The following is a 21,889-nucleotide window of genomic DNA, read 5'->3' as shown; positions in this document are numbered from 1 at the left end:
CACAAACCCCACAAACCACGAGATCATGACCTGAGCCGAAGCCGGATGCTCAACTAACTGAGCCACCCAGGCGCCCCTCCCATCATGTTCTTGAACCACTGATATGTCATCTAGTCCTACTGCCTCTAGCTGAGGAAGGAGAGACGTAGCTGTGGGGGTGTTTCTTGAAGTTAGTGGAAGTACTATGATTGGTTTCCCAGCTCTTCTGCTTTGCTTGCCCTACACGTAAGTTCACGTGGTAGATGACGGATTGAAATCCCAAAAGACCACCTGGGCCACTTCTCACTTTACACACCTAAATTCCAGGTTGTTTAGAAAAGGTGACTCTCCCAAGAATGGAGCCTCAATAATTTCTCTGAAGTCGATAACGAGGTTTCATCAACAGTTAGTAATCTTCCTGTATGCACATTCAGTTTTACACTCTTTAATATGAGCAAATCTTCTAATCTGGTCTTTCATGAACCTGAAGGTAAACTGCTCAGTAAATTTCATGTTAAATATTTTACAAACTTAAAGCCCAAGATTTCAAACTTGGTCTCTGAACTTCTATCACTATTGAGAATATTTGTCTTGAACTTCTCCTATGTATTTCACTTTTATAATCTAATCTTTTCCCCACAAACTCTACCAGAGAATAGGTTAGTTCCCAAGCACCTTAACCTATCATATATGGTATTCCAATAAGTTAGGAAACAGTGCTTAAGATTGGATAAAGTTGAAGGACACCTGCTTGGCTCAGTCAGTTGAGCATCTGACTTTGGCTCAGGTCATGATCTCATGGTTTGTGAGTTTGAGCCCCACATGGGGCTCTGTGCTTTCAGCCTGTCAGCACAGAGCCTGCTTTGGATGCTTTGTTCCCTTTTCTCTGCTGCTCCTCTTCTGATGCTTCCCCCTCCAGAAAGAATTGGATAAAGTGGAAGAAATGAAGAAATGGTTAGGGAATTGTACTATCATAGAAAGAATCCTAAATATTGCTTTTCCTCCAGAGATACTTGGATGACCCTGATTTTTCTGGACTTGTTCTCATGTGGAAGATTTTAAAGGATACACTGATGTGTATAACATGGTGTGTAACAACTACATCAGCACGTCAGCAAACCCAGTCCCTTCCCTTTCAGCAAAAGCCAAATTGAAAATCAGTGGGGCTTCATGCTATTCCTATAAGTAGGAAGTGGTTTAAGCTACCAATAATATCCTTCTGTGTCTAAGATGTATTTTAAGTTTCCAGAAAATTTGCTTGTAGCTCTAATTTCCTCCACATTCTCAAAGTATCAAATTCAGTTTTATGTGGGCTTTAAAAATCATTTGGGGAGGGGTGCCTGGATGGCTCAGTCGGTTAAATGTCCAGCTTCAGTTCAGGTCATGATCTCACAGTTCATGAGTTCAAGCCCCCCACTGGGCTCTGTGCTGACAGTTTAGAGCCTGGAGCCTGCTTTGCGTTCTGTGTCTCCCTCTCTCTCTGACCCTCCCCTGCTCAAGCTGTCTCTCTCTGTCTCTCAAAAATAAATAAAAAACCTATAAAAATATTTTTTAAATATATTAAAAAATCATTTGGAGGGATTTTAGGCATTGTCCTCTATCTCAGAAATATTCTGTTTTTCTACTTTTGTATTTCAGCTCTTTGACTGGCATATACAGCTTGACAAATCTCTCCCTGCACCTCTGGGCACCATAGGCGCCTGGTTATACAGAGCAGAGGTGGCCCTTAGAGAGGAAATAACCATCCAGCAGGTCCATGAGGAAACGGCCAACACAATACAACGGAAACGCGAGCAACACAAGGTAAGAGTTGTGGTGAAGGGACCTTCCTGCCCAGCAGTCCACGTGTTGTCTGGGGACGTGGCCATCCAGACCGTCCCCTGACACGGGTCGCCCAAGTGCCATTCGTACAGATTCAGAGATGTCGAACTTCCGTCTTCATTGCTTGTTAACAGCAGTTCCAGTAGATTTATTTTCTGAAGAATTTTCTAACAGCTCTGTGGTATTTTTCCATCTTCAGTTATCTGTATTATTGCTGTATGCTACATGTTATTTTTTGAAAGGTAAGCCCATAGACTGCACACATTTATATAATAATGTGATTGGATGTTGCTTCTAGACCTTGTTCTTATCTCCGTTCTTGAAGGAAGGAAAGCCAGGTTCCCAGGACTTATGTCCTTTGCTCGGAGGGGGCAGGAGTCAAGGGAGAGAGGTGATTCTAGGAAGTGGGAGGATTATGCCTTGATGACTTTTTAGTTATTTGTGACTTTTTCAGTGTACTACAGTCAGTTGTGCGTAGTATAAATTCTAACAACTTCCTCTTTGGGTTTTATGGTAGTGTAGACCTAACTAAAATGGTATATTTTATGAAGATCATGTAACTCAGCCCTGCGTTTTGTGCACTTGAATTGTGTACCTCATTCGCTGTGTCGTGGTAGGGATTACAATCTATGTGGAAAACAGACAAGGGGAGATGACCCAATGTGGGCAATTTGTGGCTTACGGATATTTTCTGCCAAAATATGAATATTTTTTAAACTGCTTCAAGAAAATAGACTGTTCTATATTCTAGACTAGGTTATAAAGCAAATTCATGACAGATTTGGCTTCAGGCCCCTCTGGGACCTCAGTTCTGGAGTTGGAAATGCAGAGGCACAGAGGTGGCCGGCAGTTTCAGCTCCTGGCCCTGTCAACTCCACTCACTCAACCCACACCCAGCTGCCAAACAGGATGGACGCAACAAGATTTTGTGTTCCTGCACAATCAGGCAGGGTCCCTTCTGTGTGTATTCTTGGCCCTTCTTTAGTTGTAATCAACACCTCCAGAGACTCTTTACGTTTTGCTGATTATCTCTTAGCCTCTCCCCTTCTCGTTACCCCCTCCCCCACCTCCCACACAAAACACACAGAAAACTCCCTAGAATGTGCTTCTTGGGTAAGCATGACTTTGGCATTTGCTCTGTCAGTGGAGCTACACACATCTAAAATTCAGTCCTGTTAGAGTCCTGTCTCTGAAGATAGAGGATAAGAGATCAAGTCTCAAGATCTACTCTGGGACTGATCCAGGCTAAGTCTTTTTAGAAGCAGAAAGGCCTGAGCTATGTCCATGTTGAGACTCCCAGTGTATTAAAAATAGGGGAAAATGCTGAGACACAGTTACACAATAAGACCACTTTAACAGATTAGCAATTCGTCGTAACTACCATGTAATGCACCATATAACAGTTACTATAATGTGCAACTGAAGAGACTATTTCATACAAAAGGAGTTACCTTAGGGTTTAATGTCAAATGTAGAATTTGTATTGATTGTGGGTTAGATGTGTTAATTCTGCAAATATACACAGAAGGCCTACTGTGTGCCAGTTTTACATACAAGGGAAAGGGGTGAAGGTGCCTCCAATCTGGAAGTTTTAGACACAGCATGTGTTTTGTTGTTTGCATAATATACTTAAGTCTGGTTTAAGTGCTTCACCACAGAGAAAATGTCCAACTGTATGTGCTGTGCTTTTTACCAGTTGATAAGATTTAGCAGACATGTTAATTCGCTGCGCACTCTAGGCAGAAAGCAGCACCTGCTGAAGATTGAGTTTTAAGTTGGATGCACACATGCGGTCCATGTCTCTCTCAGTGATTATATGAACTGAGGCCCCTCATGGCTTTACTGGATTTCTTGAGAGAGAGAGAGAGAGGAGAGAGAGAGAGACCCTGTGCCAACTGTGTAGTCAGACTCATCTCTACCAAAGTGTAGTGAGCAGCCATAAATACCAAAATGAATGAAGGGGTAAGAGTCAGAGAAGATGCTTATCTGAGACTAAAAATCAGAAAGAACTGAACAGAAGGTCAAGGAATACAGTGAAGAGACCATAGGAAGCAAGCAGAGGCAAGTCAGGGCTGAGACTAGTTCAAGGCAACTCTCCAGAATGATCTTTTTACTGAGGTAAGAACTTTTACTAGGTCTGGGCACAGAAACTTAAAGTAGTCGAGTCATAAAACAATGACATGGTTAATTATAAAATCAGTTCTCATTCATTTAAAATATGTCTAGGAGGTGCCTATAAGATAAGCTTTGCTGATGTGAGCAGTTTGACTCATTGTTGAGATAATTAAAATTGTAGTCTTCTTCAGTAGAAAAATCAGCCTATGGAATTGGCAGTACTACTGTGTGCTGGCATATTGGGCTTACTTGGAAATGTAGTTCCCAGTATATTAGGAGTAGGGAAAATGCTGAGACAGCATTCACGAATAATTGAAAAAATATAGAACTCATTAATACATAAGCAAGAATGTTTGAGAATATTATCTACCTGTCCCAGTCTAAAAGTAACTATGACTTTTGCCACAAAAACTTAGGTAGGCTATCAAGATCTAGAACTTTTGGTGTTCTGCCTGGTTTACATCTTTAAAAAAAATCATACTGCATGACAATTGTCCCTTAGTACATAGTCAGTTTTGAGACCTTGATTCAGATAATTTTTAATTTATTTTTGCAAGGTTATTTTATAAATGGTTCTACCGAAGTTTTTTTTTTTAACTTAACTTACATGTATATAGGACCATATTATTTTGAAAAGCAAGATACACCTGTACCAGCTTTTCTATTTTCCAGATACCTTAATGCTTAGTTATTTAGGAAGATAACAAAAATAGTCAGAGTTAACTGAAATTGAGTATAGTTGCTGTCTTAAGTACTTTATTTTGCTAAGGATTTGACATGCAGGATGTGAGACAAGTATTATTATCTTCATTTTGTAAATGAATAAACTTTAGACAGACAGAGTTTAAGTGCTTTGCCCAAGGTCACATAACTGGCAGTCCAGATTGTTTTAAACTCTAAACTTAACTCTGCCCACAGAACTATTGCATGTAATACATGTAGAGTAATTAAACTTACTAGTTATTTTTTAGTAGTAGTGCCTTGGCAAAGTAAGGCATTTAGTCTTAAGGAATCATGAAAATAGCCATCAAACTCTATCACCTACTACCCATTCCTATTGCGGTTATCAACCCTATGTAGGTCACTTCCCCTCCTTTTTTGAAGATTTAATCTCCTACATGACAATGCATGTCATAATTCTTAATAACTTCAGTAGAACCCATAAATGACTCTGCCAAAACCCTAGGCTCTTAGTTTCTTCATCTCTCGTCTTTCAGTGATCCCAGCCTACCCTCTATTTTGGCACTTTAGGGCATAGCCATAGTCTAGAACGTGTCATCACCAGTAAATGAAACTCCTTCACGACCTCCTCTTTAAGCCTCTATCTCACTGTCCAATCAAACTTGCCCCAGCTCTAAAGCACGTGGACTCCATGTTCTATAATCCACTGATTTTACTGAGTCTCACCCTCTTCATACCATCCCTTCTTTTCACACGCTATTTAAATTCAGTGCTGAATCAGCCAAGGGAACCCCTTTGTATATCCACTGATTGTCTTGACCAGGTCTCCTTTGTCCTGTTGTCCTGGTTAGAACACAGCCCTGATTAAAGCCAACTCTCTGCCTAGTCCCTGCCCACGCACATGCAGCTGAGCGTGGCTGCAGAAAAACACACCCCCGGGCACAGTGACTAACCCCAGTGGGTCCCTACTTCTGCCTGGCACTCCAAAGGCATTTCCCAGCTCCATTGCCTCTTTATTTCAGGGACAGTTACCCCATACCTTGTCTAAGTCTTCCACACCTCCTCCCATGTCCTTACTCTCAGCGGGTGACACTGCTTCCTTTTTCTCTGAGAAAATAGAAGCAATCAAAAAAGAATTTCCGCAAGCTCCCACGACCACATCAACCCACCTCCGAGCATCTGTGCCTGAATACTCAGTCTTCACTTCTGTTACTAGGGATGAGCCATCTGTGCTCTGATCTAAGACCGGCCCCTGCACACGTGTAGTGTATGACATCCCATCCTCCCTGCTTTGTTCCAGTAAGCGATCCCTGTAGGTCTTGCCTTTTAAATTTTTTCTCCCCCTCTGCTGGCTTCTTCCCACTGACACAAAGTATATGTTGTTAATCCTCTCCTCTTAAAGATGCTTTAAAAAATAAACTTTAAAAAATAAAAGCTTGTCCTTCTTCCTCCTACTCTTCCCCAGCTCCTGTCCGTTTTTCCTCCTTCTTTTTTCAATGAAGGTCTTTGAAAGAGTTATCTATGCTCATTTTGGTTTCAGAATTCTCTTCTCCAATTTTTTCTAGAACCCATTCTGATCAAGCTTTCTCTTGCCATGCTATTCATGTCAGGTTCATGAGAGTTTTCGGTATTCCTCACTTAATGATCAGTTCTCAGACCTCATCCTACCTCGCCTCTTCAAAGCATTTTACATAGTTATTTCTGAATCCTTGAAGCACTTTCTTCATTTGGTTTCCTCATTTTCTTTCTGTTCCTCTTGCTATGCCTTTCTAATCTTTCCCGCTCTTTCTACAAATATTTATTGTGCACTCTCTGTGTGCAAAGTGGTGTTCTAGGCACACCCAGAAGAAAAATCAGACAAAAATTCCTACACTCATGTGACTTGCCTTCTAACGGGGGGAGGCATATAAGAAATAATAAACATAAATAAGCAATAAATAAATTTTATCTTCGGTTAGAGAGGAAAAGGACAGAGAAAGTTAGGGGGTGCTGCAGTTTTAACCAGGGTTGTCAACGAGGCCTCACTGAAGACATGGTATCAAACAGGCAAGCACATTCCCACCCCAACCCCTTTGCCCTTGCCATGTCCTTTATGTTCTGTGTCCTCGGCCTGAAGCATCTTCCCACTGATGAGTCTCTCAGTGTGTTCTTCCTTGTCTCCTGTGTGCCTTTACTGAAATGCCACCTGTTAGTCAGCACTTTCTTGGCCCCCCTTTGAAATTACAACTCCCTTTTCCCTCTTCTCTGTTTGATTTTGCTCTATAGTATTTATCTGCATCTCAACTTCTATTTTAATTCTATATCTCAGATAGTGCTTGATTTTCTATACTGTAATGTGAACTCCATAAGGGCAAGCGCTATTGTTTGTTTTTTTCACAGTTGTATTTCCAGCCCCTGAAAATGATTAGAAATATTCAGGCTTTCAGAATTTTAATTAGGTCAATAATACAAATTTATACATGTTGGGAAATTGTCCATTTGACTAAATTTTCAGAATTATTGGCATAAAATTGTTCAAACTATTTGAAAAAAATTTTTGATAATCTCTTCTGTGCCTGTAGATAAGCTTCTATTTTTTCCCCCAAATATTGTTTCTTTGCCCCTTCCTTCTTTCCTTAATTGTGCTTTTGACACTGTTGATTTTCTCTGTCGTACGTACTATAACCATTTTTTTTCATCAACTTTTGTTTTTCTTTAAATTTTTTTTAATGTGTATTTATTTTTGAGAGAGAAAGAGACAGAGTGTAAGCAGTGAAGGGGCAGAGAGAGAGAGAGAGAGAGAGAGAGGGAGATGAAGAATGCGAAGCAGGCTCCAAGCTCTGAGCTGTCAGTGCAGAGCCTGACATGGGGCTCAGACCCATGAACCATGAGATCATGACCTAAACTGAAGTCAGACGCTTAACTGACTGAGCCACCCGGGTGCCCCTCATCAACTTTCTTACCAGACGAATGATGGCATCACTCTGTCCTATTGTGTGAGAAAAGCCAAGGCTAGTAATAGAGAGTAGAAGTCAGGGAACCAGTGTCTGTAATCCAGGTAGAGTGGCTTGAATCAGGATGGTAGTGACAGAGGTGATGAGAAATGGTCAGGTTCTGAGTATGTTTTAATGTTTATTTATTTCTGAGAGAGAGACAGGGTGAGCATGGGAGGGGCAGAGAGAGAGAGAGGTGGACAGAGGATCCAAAGCGGGCTCTGTGCTGACAGCAGAGCGCCCTCAGGAGGGCTCGAACTCAGCAACTGTGAGATGATGAACTGAGCCAGAGTTGGGGACTTAACCGACTAAACCACCCAGGCATCCCAGATTCTGAATATTTTTAAGGCAGAGCAATTTTAAGCATTAGATATTGATTGTGAAAAAAGGACTCATATTTGACACTAGGATTTTTCAACTGAGCAGTTGGACAATGGAGTTTCCATCAGTTGAGATGGAGAGACAGTGAAGCAAAAGTGGGGAAAAGGATCAAAAGTTTAGTTTGGGGCACAGTAAGTATGAGATTTTTTTCACGTCCAGGTGGACATGTAGAATAGGCAGTGAGAGATAAGAGACAGGAGCTCAAGACATAGGTATAGGCTGGAGATAACTATTCAGAATCATTGGTATATAGAAGGATCTTGAAGGCTTTGAGACTAAAGAACTTAAATAAGGAAGTATAAACAGAGAAAAGAATGTCAAAAACTAAGACCTAAGGGAATCCAGTATCAAGCGATTAAAGAGTGGAAGATGAGCCAGCAGAGGAGTATAAGAAAGAGCAAAGAGTGAGGTGGGAGGGAGGGTGTATTGTCTTGGAAGCAAAGGGAGGCAGTGTATCAAGCATAGGGCATTTTCAGTAACATGGACACAGCATTGCTTTAAAATGCAATTTTATTCATTTCATCCCCTCTCGAAACTGCCCACTAGCTTCTACCTACTTAAAATAAGTTTTCCAAAATTGTTACAAAGACTTGTGAGGTCCACAGATTTGCAGCCCTTTTCCTTGGCTCCCCCCTCCCTGGCCCCCTGCCCCCCAACAATCCTAGCTCTTCCTTTGTTCCATCTCAGTCACCGAGAGAGAGGTGCACTGATTGCCCACAACCACATAGATTTGCCAGTTTCTCCCTATAGGTCCATCCGGTTTTACTCCATGGATTTTGAAGCTGACTAGACATGTTCAGGATCAGAATTAATATAGCCAACAGTAAGTTGAAAGTTTCATCCTTAAGCAATTAATGATATAATGATTTTTATTCTCAAATCTACTTTGTCTGATATTGTTACACTCATACCAGTTTCCTTTTGTTAGTATTTGAGAGTTCTGGCTCATTGAGGTTCTGAGGTTCATTGTTCCCATCGCATCCAAGTTCCAAGACTCCACTTCCACCGCAGTGCTTTAGATATTTGCCCTGAACAATCAGTTTCCCACATTTGTTTTTATTCACAGGTCTGTGATCCAGTTTGGGGTCATGCTTTTTTTAACAAAAAATTAATTAATTAATTAATTTTGAGAGGAAAAAGGAAAGAGAACCTCAAGCAAGCTTTATGCTCTGTGGAGGCTCCTCTGCGGGACTTGATCTCATGAGTGCGAGATCATGATCTGAGCCAAAATCAAGAGTCAGATGCTTACCTGACTGAGCTACCCAGGCGCCCCAGTTTTGGGTCATATTTTTTTTTTAATGTTTTATTTATTTTTGATACAGAGAGAGACAGAGCATGAGATGGGGAGGAGCAGAGAGAGGAGACACAGAACTGGAAGTAGGCTCCAGGCTCTGAGCTAGCTGTCAGCACAGAGCCTGACGCGGGGCTAGAACCCACGAACGTGAGATCTGACCTGAGCTGAAGCCGGAGGCTTAGCCGACTGAGCCACCCAGGTGCCCCTGGGTCATATTTTAACAGGAGTGGGAGACCTAAAAGATTTGCCTTACTTCCTGTAAGCGTGCCAGTGAATTAAAGTCACAGACTGTGCTCAGCATCTAGCCGGGTTTAGTGAGACGGCCTTTCAGAGACTTCAGTGACATCAAACCTGCTATAGGTTCTTTATCATATGTTTTAAGATGTTTTCGTTTGTTTTGACACCTTGCCATGATATTTTCAGTTAAGTAGATACTGACTATATATAGTAAGAAAGACTTCTTAGAAGGCAACTGGACATTTGCATACTCCAATATAGTCAGAGACCTCTATGTGTACATTTAGATATAGTCACATAGAATAAATCAGAGCTGGGCATGGCGATGGGTCTATATTTGCCCTGCATTCGCCTGAGGAAGTCTCAGCCAACATCACAAGCCATAGAAATGTGCCGAGAGGTTCTAAAGGAGGCAAAGAGTGACTAAAGTACTCAAGGGCTTTAATTCTCTAAGATAGTCGTCTGTCCCCTGTGATAAGCTCCTGCAGAGTGCCCAATGTTCTCATAATATTGTGATATAATTGACTTACTTTAGATGGCAAGCAAATATCACTTTGTAATAGTATGCATGCATTCAGAGCAAAATAACAATAGAGTGATATATATTTGTGTGTATATATATTATATGTAACCATTAAAGGGTTAAACTAGTTGTGCTTAGTTTTAAGCTTCTAAGAACCAAGGGTTAAACTAGTCGTGCTTCATTATAAGCTTCTAAAAAGCAATTTATTCAAACTCAAGGAAGGAGAATAATCCTAACAAGTCATTGTTTATAGCAGTCACTATATTTACTTTGCACCATGTGCCTTTAAAATGTCTGAATGCATTGCTCTGCAACTGTCGTGTGTGTTTAAAGGATGCTATTATTATTAGATTCAGCTCTAGCACAGGCCTTGTGGATAGGCACCAGGGCTCCTGCACCAGGTAAAATGCCTATGAAAGTCCCCAAGCTGTATCTAGATGGAGCACCACGATCAAATTGTTGAGTCCATTGACTCATCGGTACAAGCTGAAAATGATGCCTCTTAGCCTCCTGTGAACACGTTTTCTCATTTTTTTTTATTTTTTTTTTAAATTGTGTCTTAGGATCTGCTTCAAAACACAGATGCCCACAAAAGAGCATTCCATGAAATCTACCGGACCAGGTCTGTTAACGGGATCCCGGTACCCCCGGATCAATTAGAGGACATGGCCGAGAGGTAAGAGAATGCCTGGTTTTAAATGAAGTAGCTTTTTTCAAATGCTCAGTGGATGTTTCTTCCATTTCTTTTCTTTTCAATGAATTGACATTTTTTTGTTACAGAGATGCTTACATTTAGTACATAAAAATTGAGCTCCCATAACATATCCTAAGAATGCCAGCATCCTAATACATTATTAATTGCCAAGAGTAAACCTGAATATACCCACAGTCTGGAAATCACAGAAATGGTTTCTTCAGAGACTGTATTTTTGTTCAGCACTGTGAGGAACATTATGTAATATTGCAAAAACAGCTTATAAAAGAAACAGATGAGAGTTGTCTTGGCAGGGGAAAGAACTAAATTAAATACTTCAATCAATCACGATCTGCCTTTAAATCCAGAGCTAGAAAAGGATTCAGAGCTCCTGATAATGATTGATCAGCCGGAGTTTAGAAGGCCTTTTGCTTGTATTATATTTAGCACTGACGTGTAACAGGTTAAATAGGCACGGCTCTGTTACTATTAGTTACTTACATTCTGTAAATTCTCGGTGTTTTATTTCTAGGTTTCATTTTGTTTCCTCCACATCAGAGCTACACTTAATGAAAATGGAATTTCTAGAATTAAAGTACCGTCTGCTCTCACTGCTCGTTCTTGCAGAGTCAAAGCTGAAATCTTGGATCATCAAGTATGGGAGGAGAGAGTCCGTGGAGCTCCTTCTGCAAAACTACATCGTAAGTCTCCCTGGGGCTTTGACAAAGAAATTAGAGGACACGTGGATTTAGCAGTTAATATCTAACAGTTTGTTTGATGCTGTGATTTTTATCTTGAATGTAAACATGAAGGTATCAGTATGTTAAATGGGTTTGATAGAAGTTAGCAAGCGTTTCACAGTAACCTGAAATATACACTTACATTCTTTGGAAATACAGAGAGATTTAGCTGCATGAATCAGACTGAACCGTTGTGACTGGCTTTATTGCTTAAAAATAAAAAAGTTTTTGCATTGCACACCCATGACTTTGATGGTGAACCCACTATTGAAACTGAATTAAAATACTTAAAGATTATCCTCACGGCTTTAAAAAAGAATCATGAGTAGTTCAGAACAATTCTCTGTTATTCAGAAGGGGACTGTCTGATTTTAGATTAGGTCCAGCATGTCTCTGGGTTTCATTGCTTCTCTGTGTGTCCAGGCAAAGTAAAATTCTGTCTGTGAATCTCTGTACTAATGTAATTTTTAAAGACTATCTTATATTTTGCACTGTCAGTATAAATAATTGTATACTCACATGTAATAGTAGCCTTGCATTAATGAAAAAATTAGGTTGTTCTAGAACTGTCATTTCTCATTCGCATGTAATTAGAGAGTTATTTATGAAAGGTAGTTTATTTCTGTTAGTTAAACATACCCCCCCAAAATTTATTAGTAATACAAACTTGCTCTCAAAGTTCATATTCATGAGCATCTCAGTCCTGTACCGCTCCATTTGTGTTTAATCACAAATTCTAAATGATAAGTTAATAAGTTTAAAATGCAAGCACATTTCTAACCTGACTCATCAGAGTGGCTTTGTCACTAGTATGATTGAATGCTTATTGAAACCATATCTTTGCTGAAGCATTCTAGAACCAGAATCTATTTTAATTACATTTTTAAAGTGATGAATGAACAAGATGCATTTGGAAAATAAACAGGTTTACAGTAAAATCTTTCTTTAGGTTTACTACAGTTGTCTTGGAAGCATTTGTCAAAAAATGTGAAATCTGTTATGGGATGTCTCTCTTATTCATGTTTAATTAGTATGGGAAGTCACGAAAAATCTTATTTTTTACTTTCAGGCAGTTACGTTAGTCTTTTAAGTATTAAATACAGGCGTGCATTTATATTTTTGAATTTAGTCATGTCAAATGATACACTCAGCTCAGTAGGTAATTATGCGGATCTGTCTTTGTTCTCGCTATTTAGGGACAACCAATCAGAATGAAATGCCTAATGGGACTGTTCCAGCAGGTTCATGTTCTAATACAATGGTGTTAGTAATTCTCTTTGAACTTTTCAGATAAAAGATATGTAAGTAGGGAGTTGTTATAATGTTAAAACATTAATAAATATTAATTTAAAGAAAAATACTTCTGCTTTCTCTATGAAGAGAAGTTCACTAAGCTGCTAGTTTTAAACTGCTTCCTAACTTAAAATAATTGACAAACTTGCTAATTATGCTACAAGTGTGACCCATTTTTGTGAATATTTCTTAATATTCTTATTCCATGGTGAAAAATACCTATTTATGGCTAACCCTTCTTTTCTACAAAGGGTCTTAGACATTTTTCTTGTCTAATAGTTTTAATAACTGGGTTATCCCACAAGCCCACTGACTTCCGTGTGTCCTCTGCTATTCCGCTGACCACGCCGCGTGCTGGGCGTTTTTTCATGGTTTCACATGGTGTCAGTGCTCAACCACATGTTTCAGGTGGCTCAGTTGTTAAGAAGTAGAGTCAGGATTTGAAATCACATCTTCCTGAACCAAAAGCTCTGCTTAGGTACCGAACTCTACTGATCTAACAAAATTTGCTGTGAAAGGTTTTTTGTTTTAATTTAAAAGACCAAATAATTAAAATGATATCCTGTAACTTAGTGAACTAAATAATAGAGCCCACGTAAATATTAGTTCCATTTAATGTTAGTTCATATCCAACAATATTTCATGCTAATATACTGTAGCCTGATAGTGATAGTTATTATTTATGTTCTAGGCAGCAGAGTATTGGGGCTGGGGGTGGCAAGGTGGCGGGGATTGCTACAGTCTGGCCACCAGTTACCTGGAAATGCGTTAGATCGAGATTCAGCTGCTTACTACCCATGTGACCTTATAAATAACTTAATTTCCAGGAGACTTAGTCCTTCCCTAATTTTTAATAATAATAATAGAATAATAGGGGCTTTTGTAAGAAACAAAGGTGGACATATGTTTCCCTTTTATCTCACACCACCTACAGCTTCTCTTATCCCTTTGGAATCTGTGGGAAAATAATTTTCTTTAGAACAGACCATTTCAAAGAGTGAAGACTTTCAAATATAATAATAAAATCAACTTCTTCAATCCAGTCCTTTTCTTGGTTTCTAAAAAAATGTATTGTAATGAGCCATATGCTGCTACATCACCTAATAACCAAAGTAATGTGCAGGATGTAAAGGTTCCATAATTACCCCTTTCTTAGTTTGAATTCTCAATTCAATCTTATTCATATTCAAAAATGTATCCTTCTTTAAAGGGTTAGAGAATCAAAAAATGTGCTTCCTACTTACCTCTTCTACTAGGTGCTCAGGTTTACAGCTGTTGTATGCTAAAGAAATTCTTGGAAAATATTGCACAAATGCTTGTTAATTAAATCTAGGCCACATACTATTCATAAGAGATTACCTACTGTAATATAAATCAGGAGATAGTTGTTTTGGGTTTTGCTGTCAGAATTGTTCTTGACATGGCCATGTTTGTTAACACATGCTTCAGTTTTACTAGGGAAGAAAGGGATCATTCATTCTTTTTCATAAAAGAAGAGCTCTTAGAATTGTGGCCTGTATGAATGCAACATAATTAATGTGGGCATTTTTTTATTATTTGATTTTATTAATTCAAGTAGGCCATTCTGCTAAAACCTCTTCTCAAGGATGATTTTTAAAATCTTAAATTACCCGGTTTAGTTCCATTCAAGTAAAATCAATAAGTGAAATTTACTTACTATCTCTATATTTATTTTGTGAAAGTAGGTTAGTATCTTGCATTGATACTTTGAATTTAGTGGAGTAGAGAGGTATCTTAATTTTCTTGAAGTGCCATCAACTATAACATGGTTTATTTGTTGAACTTGATATCCAAAAAGTAAGCCTTATTTTGTGAAAAAAATTAATCCTATCATTATTTTAAGTATACATTTGTGTTTACACCCTTCTGAAAGATTGTCTAGATAGCTCATGGTGAAAAGGCGATTTAGCAGTCCTTTTGCCAAAATGATATTAATAGATAAAATAATTCATGCTACTAAATGGATTTGCTCTGTATTCAGAAAAAAAGTGCCAAAATAAATGAAACAATTAAAAGGTAAAATAACACATAAAATATCTTCCTAAAAAATTAATTATCTAGTCTTCCTAATAAGAAAGCTTAAAAATACTTTAATGAATCCCAACAACATTTATAATATTCTTAAAATATCCTGCTTTCCCCCTTGGACCAAAAATGAAACTAGAAATAAACTTTGCTCTCTTGTTCATTCTTAATTAATTTGTAAACAACGCTAGCAAAGGTATATTTAATTAAGTCTTTCTGTCCAGACAGGCACTATTTCCCATTCCTCTGACACTGAGAGCAATTGTTTTTCAATTAGCTTCTTGAACTTTGAGCCAAAAATAAATGGAGACCATTTTTTAAATATTGCCAAATATATTTATCTCTTCAGTTGTCTCCAGTGCCTTGCAAATTAGGTGTAACTTTCTTTTTTTGATCAAATTATGATATGCCCATTTGGTTAAATTATTCTAACTTTAAATTACAGTAAATTACTTTCCCCCTAGTTGGGGAACAGGGGCGGTTAATGGAGTAGAACAAAAGGCTAAATAATTAATTAACCAGACAACTATTGTTTTACTTCATTCTCAAACAAAAATAATAATAGCCTATTAATTATTGAAATAAGTATTCATCATGGAATCCTTCATTCCAAGTAACTCAGCTTTCTCTATTTACTGTATTCATGAAGAACAATTAATGTATAAGTAAAACATTTTATAAGCATAGAATGCTATGAAATGTGTTATATATGTAATGCTTTTAAGTATTATCTTGCAATATGATACATATTTATCAGGGAAATTGAGGGATGTCTGTGAAATTTTGTATGAAGTTTTAAATCTGCAGTCAAACATTGTGCATCTCCATATTAAGTATTCATCAGCATATTACACAGGACTAAAACTGGTTTTTAAAGGCTAATTTTGCATTTTATAATACACTAATCAAGTATTTTAGGAGGTTCAAATCAGAGGAACTAATTATGCTATTAAATGAAATTAAAGAGCCATTGATAATATGTTGTTAACTATAATTGCATTATTTTTTGGCTTTATAATAGCAGGATTAATCTTTGAAACAGGAGTTATTTCATATTTACTGGAATTAACAATAAAATTACTCAGGATTTCTTATGTGTTCCAAACTTTACAGTGTTAGTTTGTTGATGGTGACTCTATTACATATGTAAATTACATATAGTTATATATACATCTTATCTGTAATTAAAAAAAATTAATGTTTATTTTTGAGAGAGAGAGATAGAGAGAGACAAAGAGAGACAAAGCACGAGCATGAGAGGGGCAGAGAGAGAGTGAGACACAGAATCAGAAGCAGGCTCCAGGCTCTGAGCTGTCAGCACAGAGCCTGAAACGGGCCTCGAACTCATGAGCCCTGAGATCATGATCTGAGCCAAAGTTGAATGCTCAACCGCTGACCCACCCCTAAGCTGAAGTGAGATGTTGAACCAACTGAGCCACCCAGGGACCCCAGTAATTTTTATAATCATAGATGGGACATGTGATTATTTAAAATTTTTCTATGAGTAGACATTTTTGTACTTTTTGTTTTAAGAAAAGTGCACTGTGCCATTTATTTATAATCTAAGTTCCTCAGAGCCATCATTCACCAGAATTAATGTTCAAAGAGCAACACAATCCCACAGCTAAGACACAGTTGGATACGAAAATGTTCTTCCAAATTTAGTGCTTTCTAAATGTTAGCCCCAGGTTGTCTGGAGAAACTTCAGTCTATTCTAAAAACAATCCTTTGGGTGGAGAAGAAATAGAGTATTTTCTCAATAATGCTGAATTAGAATAAAAGTATGGAATCAATTTATATTCTCAAAATAATCAGGTCACTTCATGGCAGTGTAATTAATTTGATATTGTTATCAAAAATGAGGTTGGTAAATTTGGGCAAAATATCCATGAAGAAACTGACTGGTATTTTCTACATATGCCTAGAATTTGCCATTTTCTAACCACTCCCCCTTTCTAGTCTTTTATAGAAAATAGTAAGTTCTTTGAACAATATGAAGTGACATACCAAATATTGAAACAGACGGCTGAGATGTACATCAAAGCTGATGGTTCAGGTAAAAAACACTGACAGAATTTGTTGCAATGTTGAACACAGTGGAATTTAGATCCTACAGGTTTCTGTGTGATCAGATCATGTTTTGTTTTTTCTTGAAAAATCTTTTTGTGACCATGCTATTGGCCTGGAGAGCACATATTGGATTCAGTCCCCTTGAGTTTATGCAATGTCTGTCTAACCTGTGTAATTGTGGTGTGTGTGTGTGTGTGTGTGTGTGTGGTCTTTTGAAAGGGGGCAAAATAAGCATTCATTGTCTAACGTGATTTTCTAACCTATTTTCAGTTCTGAGGATGCAGTGAATAAAAGAGTAACTTGAGTATCATTATCAAGTAAATGAAAAGTTACTGCACACACACATGTTGTAACTAACATATATTAACTTCATTTTGTAAATATATCTGTCATGCTTTCCAAAAATGAACTGTAGCATTTGTGATCGATACTATGTATGTGACCATCTATTTGAGTGCATATAAAATGTGAACAAATAAATACATATGTCATTTATTGCATCCCATATCAAGAATTTTAAATATGACATCCTCTTTAATCTTTCTCAATAGCTGTGAATATGGTATCACATATCCTCAGCATCAGTTGAATAAAATTCTAACATTTCATCTGTTAACTTCATAATCTAAAGAAGAGTTACACATGCAAACCAGTATATAGACCATAGACAAAAGATGTGGTGGATTTAGAACAAACAGTAATTACGGATTGTAATCTGGTTTATCTGTTTTAGTGGAAGAAGCCGAGAATGTGATGAAATTCATGAATGAAACCACTGCCCAGTGGCGGAACCTCTCAGTAGAGGTCAGGAGTGTGCGGAGCATGCTGGAGGAAGTCATTGCTAACTGGGATCGGTATGGGGGTACTGTGGCTAGTCTTCAGGCCTGGCTGGAGGACGCTGAGAAAATGCTAAATCAATCAGAACATGCCAAAAAGGTAAGATGGCTTCTCATGGAAGGAAATGAGTGCACACGAACGTAGAAATGAGTCTCTCACAGCATAGGTCTCTAGAGAGTGTTATAGCGTTGCAAATCTGACTCAAGAATCTTGAGTTGCCTGAAAAATTGTGCTTTCAGGTTAATTATTTTAGGCCAAGAAATACATTGCTTTGTAGAAGTTATATTAAAACAGTTCCCTATCTCATCAGTTCAGGGTTTTGCTTTGGCATTCAGAAGAGGAAGAAGCGGGGAGGCGACACCTGGACCCAATGGACCACAGAGGTCGCCATACTCACTATAAAATCTAGACTTGAAGGTTCCTAATTTAAGAGAGGATAACATGATACTGACTCTGCATAGTGACACATACCAGTTGAACACCTAGACTATCAGATTTTTGTCTCTTTGGATATTCTTTTTTGGATTTTTCTTAACCCTCAGTCAAAGGTCTTATTCTGGGCAAGAATGATTTTTTTTTCATCTAATTCTAGGTATGTATCTGTGTTCAAGAGTTACTGTTTTACTTTAATGTCACTTACATTAAAATACCACATAAAATGGATTACGTACTTAATGGGAATCTGGAGTTTTCCCATGAAAAGTCAATTTATACATAAAAGATATTAAAATGCCAGGCTCCCATTAAAAAAAGATAGTAAATACATTAGCATTAGTGCTTGCTGGCCAAGATGAGGTCTTCTATGCTTGTGTTATACGAGTAGATGCATAGTTTTTAAATGTTTATCACTCTGTATTTCACATAGACTAAAAATTTTTGCATAGATAAGGATGACAGGCACTGTATACCCATACAGGTTTTGGCTTTTCTGATTAGACTGGCCATGACCTAGTAGATGGCATATGTGATCATTTCATCCAAGGGACTGTAACCACCAGAAACAGAAGTGTTCTCATCTATTTATGTGGGAAGTCCTCCCACACATGGCTTATAAAATAGATTTTGAATTCTCTTTGGTATGCTTGGCTCATACTGCGGTGTACGTGTCTAAGTATGTACAAGCACACATGTATTAACTTGAAATCCGCAGAAAACTGCTTCATTGCCAAGTGAATAACCTTAAACGCATAAAAATAGGATGTTCTTGTATGAAGTGTTCCTGGCCCAGATAGTTAATCAAAATACTGTTTTCAATGGTTTATATCCATGATTGTTAATTACCTTCCTATTCGACATTCCGATTTTAAATCAAAATAGATCAAAAGTTTGCTTATAATTTACAGAGAAAACCATATGTTAGTCTAAAATGTCATACCTTTTATATGACTCTGGCACTGGCATTTACCAGCCTGACGACTGGACAAGTCCTTTACACTTACAGCAATTCATGTTTTTAACTGTAAAATAGAAATGATAGAAAAATGGTCATTATATTATGTGTGGGGTTTTTTTTTTGTTTTCAGCAAAATATATGGCCAGGCTGTTCTTATAGAAAGACACTCAGCATTTCTAGTTCCTATTTTTGAACCTCTTTATTGAAAATTGCATTTGGAAAAAGAACTAAGATTTACCTTAAAATTAGTACAAACTAAAAAAAATTTTTAACATTTGTTTATTTTTGAGAGAAAGAGAAAGAGAGAGAGACAGATCATGAGCAGGGGAAGGGCAGAGAGACAGAGGGACACACAGAATCAGAAACAGGCTCCAGGCTCTGAGCTGTCAGCACAGAGCCTGATGCAGGGCTTGAACCCAGGAACTGTGAGATCATGACCTGAGCCGAAGTCGGACGCTCAATCGACTGAGCCACCCAGGTGCCCTGAAATTAGTACAAATTTAGAAACAAAGATATTTTGCATATTCTGGTTACTTTCATAACATTTATTCAGTTTTGGTCAGTGGTTTACAGTAGTGTGCACTGTTTATTGTTTAGGATTTTTTCCGAAACTTGCCTCACTGGATACAGCAGCACGCCGCTATGAATGATGCTGGCAATTTTCTCATTGAGACATGCGATGAGACGGTTTCCCGAGATCTTAAACAGCAACTGCTGTTGCTCAATGGGCGATGGAGGGAGCTGTTTATGGAAGTCAAACAAGTATGTCTTTCAAATCAATATACGCTAAGAACATGCATGTGCTATAAACACAGTGATCAGCAGTCTGCTGAGAGACTGGTTTATTGTTGTAGCATGGGCTTATTTTGGCAGAATGCAGATGCGTTTGGAACTGTTATGTTTATGTTTGGTTCTTTATTCTTTCCCACTTATACATCTCAGAAATGTATAGTTTGGTTAAGGATTGTATTGACATATGGGGCCTCATGTTTGAAATCATAATTCTTCACTTCTATGCTAGTTTTTTTCTTTCACAGTCATTGGACTTCCTTCAAGTGTCTCTAAAATAAGAATCAGGAATTAGTCTTTCTTACTGTATAACAATTCTAGAAAGTATATAGATGTGAGGGTTACAGGCTCCCAGAGGTTGGGCTTGATGATTTTCTGTGTTGTGCTCCTCCCTTTTCCTGACAGTATGCCCGGGCAGACGAGATGGATAGAATGAAGAAGGAGTACGCAGACTGTATTACTGTCCTGTCAGATTTTGCCACCGAAGCTCATAAGAAACTTTCTGAACCATTAGAAGTCTCTTTTATTAATGTCAAGTCGTTAATTCAAGACTTGGAGGTGAGGAGGGGTCCTAGACAACAAAGTGGAACCTGTTCTGTTGCGAAATGAAAGATCATTCGGGTTATTCACATTGTTATAGGGTTTTCCTGGCACCATTTTGACAATGTGTGCATAACCTGATTTGTACCCCCAAATTAAAGATTGCATTTAAATAAAAAAACCTATATTTTTAGTGCCTTATTTTGTAAAGGTTTATTTATTTGAGAAAGAGAGAGAGAGAGAGAGCGAGAGTGAGAGAGAGCAAGCCAACATGAGTGGGGGAGGGGCAGGGGAGGGGCTGGGAGAGAGAGGGACAGAAGATCCAAAGTGGGCTCTGCTCTGACAACAGTGAACCCAGTGTGGGGCTCAAACTCACCAACTGTGAGATCATGACCTGAGCCGAAGTCGGAAGCTCAACTGAATGAGCCACCCAGGCACCCCTCTGTTTGAATTCTTTAAAGATATGTTTTGACCATAGAGTAACTTAAAAATAGTTTTTTTAATTCAGATATATTTTTTTACAACCAAATTACAAAGGACTAGGAGAAAACAGGAAACGCCTACATCAGGCACCTCTACATAAATCCCTCTACTCTAAAGAATTTACTAAATGAATTGTGCTATTTGCATATTTTGAAGACCTTGCAGCTGTCAAATATGAAGTAGTAGAGGAATATGTAATGACGTGGAAAGCTTTCCTAATATACTATTGAGAGAAGCAAAAAATAGTATCCTTTTTTTGTAAATATAAAAATATTTCATGATATAGTGAACTATTTTATGAAATAGTTCCTGATATAGTGATGGATGTTGGCTCTGGATAGCATTGTGTGAAAAGACTGTAAATAACTTAAATTTTCTTTTTTGTATTATCTCTAATTCATAAATTTTCTGCAATGACCATATGTTGCTTTTTTTTTTAAGACAAAGTAAGTTGTATAATTGTTAAGGTCAGAGGAATTGCCCCAAATTAACACACATTTACTTGATTTATGATGTTTACATACTACATTAACAGATATGTTGTGAAAATATAAAGTTAATATTTACTTAAGGATTTATGGTTACTTAAAGGAAAGCTTTTATCTGTTTTTCATATGATCCTACCGATATGTAATATATTAGCAATGAAGGAAAGCAATCACTAGAAACTCCAAAAGTTTCTTATAAGTATAGGATTTCACATGGGTACATATTGATTTTTGTCCCGCCTTCTGTGGCATTCTGAAATTAAAAGGAAATGTACATGGCAATGAGAAAGAATGAAATCTGGCCATTTGTAGCAAAGTGGATGGACCTCGAGGGTGTCATGCTAAGCGAAATAAGTCAGGCAGAGAAGGACAGATACCGTATGTTTGCACTCATAGGTCTAACAGGAAAACAGGAAAAACCTAATGGAGGACCATGGGGAGGGGAAGAGGGAGAGAGTTGGGGAGAGAGGGGGAAGCAAAACTCAAGAGAGTTGAAGGGGGAGGGGGTGAAGG

At 38.0% G+C, this 21,889-nt stretch overlaps 1 protein-coding gene across 1 annotated transcript in view; it reads left to right on the top strand.

The window, feature by feature from the left end:
- SYNE1 (spectrin repeat containing nuclear envelope protein 1) overlaps nucleotides 1-21,889 on the top strand; it is a 455,818-nt gene that overhangs the window by 129,659 nt on the left and 304,270 nt on the right. The window contains exons 13-19 of the mRNA XM_029943998.1: nucleotides 1,618-1,782; nucleotides 10,567-10,679; nucleotides 11,230-11,398; nucleotides 16,736-16,832; nucleotides 17,580-17,782; nucleotides 19,674-19,838; nucleotides 20,271-20,423. Of these exons, the coding sequence (XP_029799858.1) occupies nucleotides 1,618-1,782; nucleotides 10,567-10,679; nucleotides 11,230-11,398; nucleotides 16,736-16,832; nucleotides 17,580-17,782; nucleotides 19,674-19,838; nucleotides 20,271-20,423 (1,065 nt within the window). The remainder of the gene's footprint in view (nucleotides 1-1,617; nucleotides 1,783-10,566; nucleotides 10,680-11,229; nucleotides 11,399-16,735; nucleotides 16,833-17,579; nucleotides 17,783-19,673; nucleotides 19,839-20,270; nucleotides 20,424-21,889) is intronic.

The sequence above is a fragment of the Suricata suricatta genome, chromosome 7, assembly GCF_006229205.1.
Source record: "Suricata suricatta isolate VVHF042 chromosome 7, meerkat_22Aug2017_6uvM2_HiC, whole genome shotgun sequence".
NCBI classification, from domain to species: domain Eukaryota; kingdom Metazoa; phylum Chordata; class Mammalia; order Carnivora; family Herpestidae; genus Suricata; species Suricata suricatta.
This window is presented reverse-complemented; position numbering and strand designations above follow the sequence as displayed.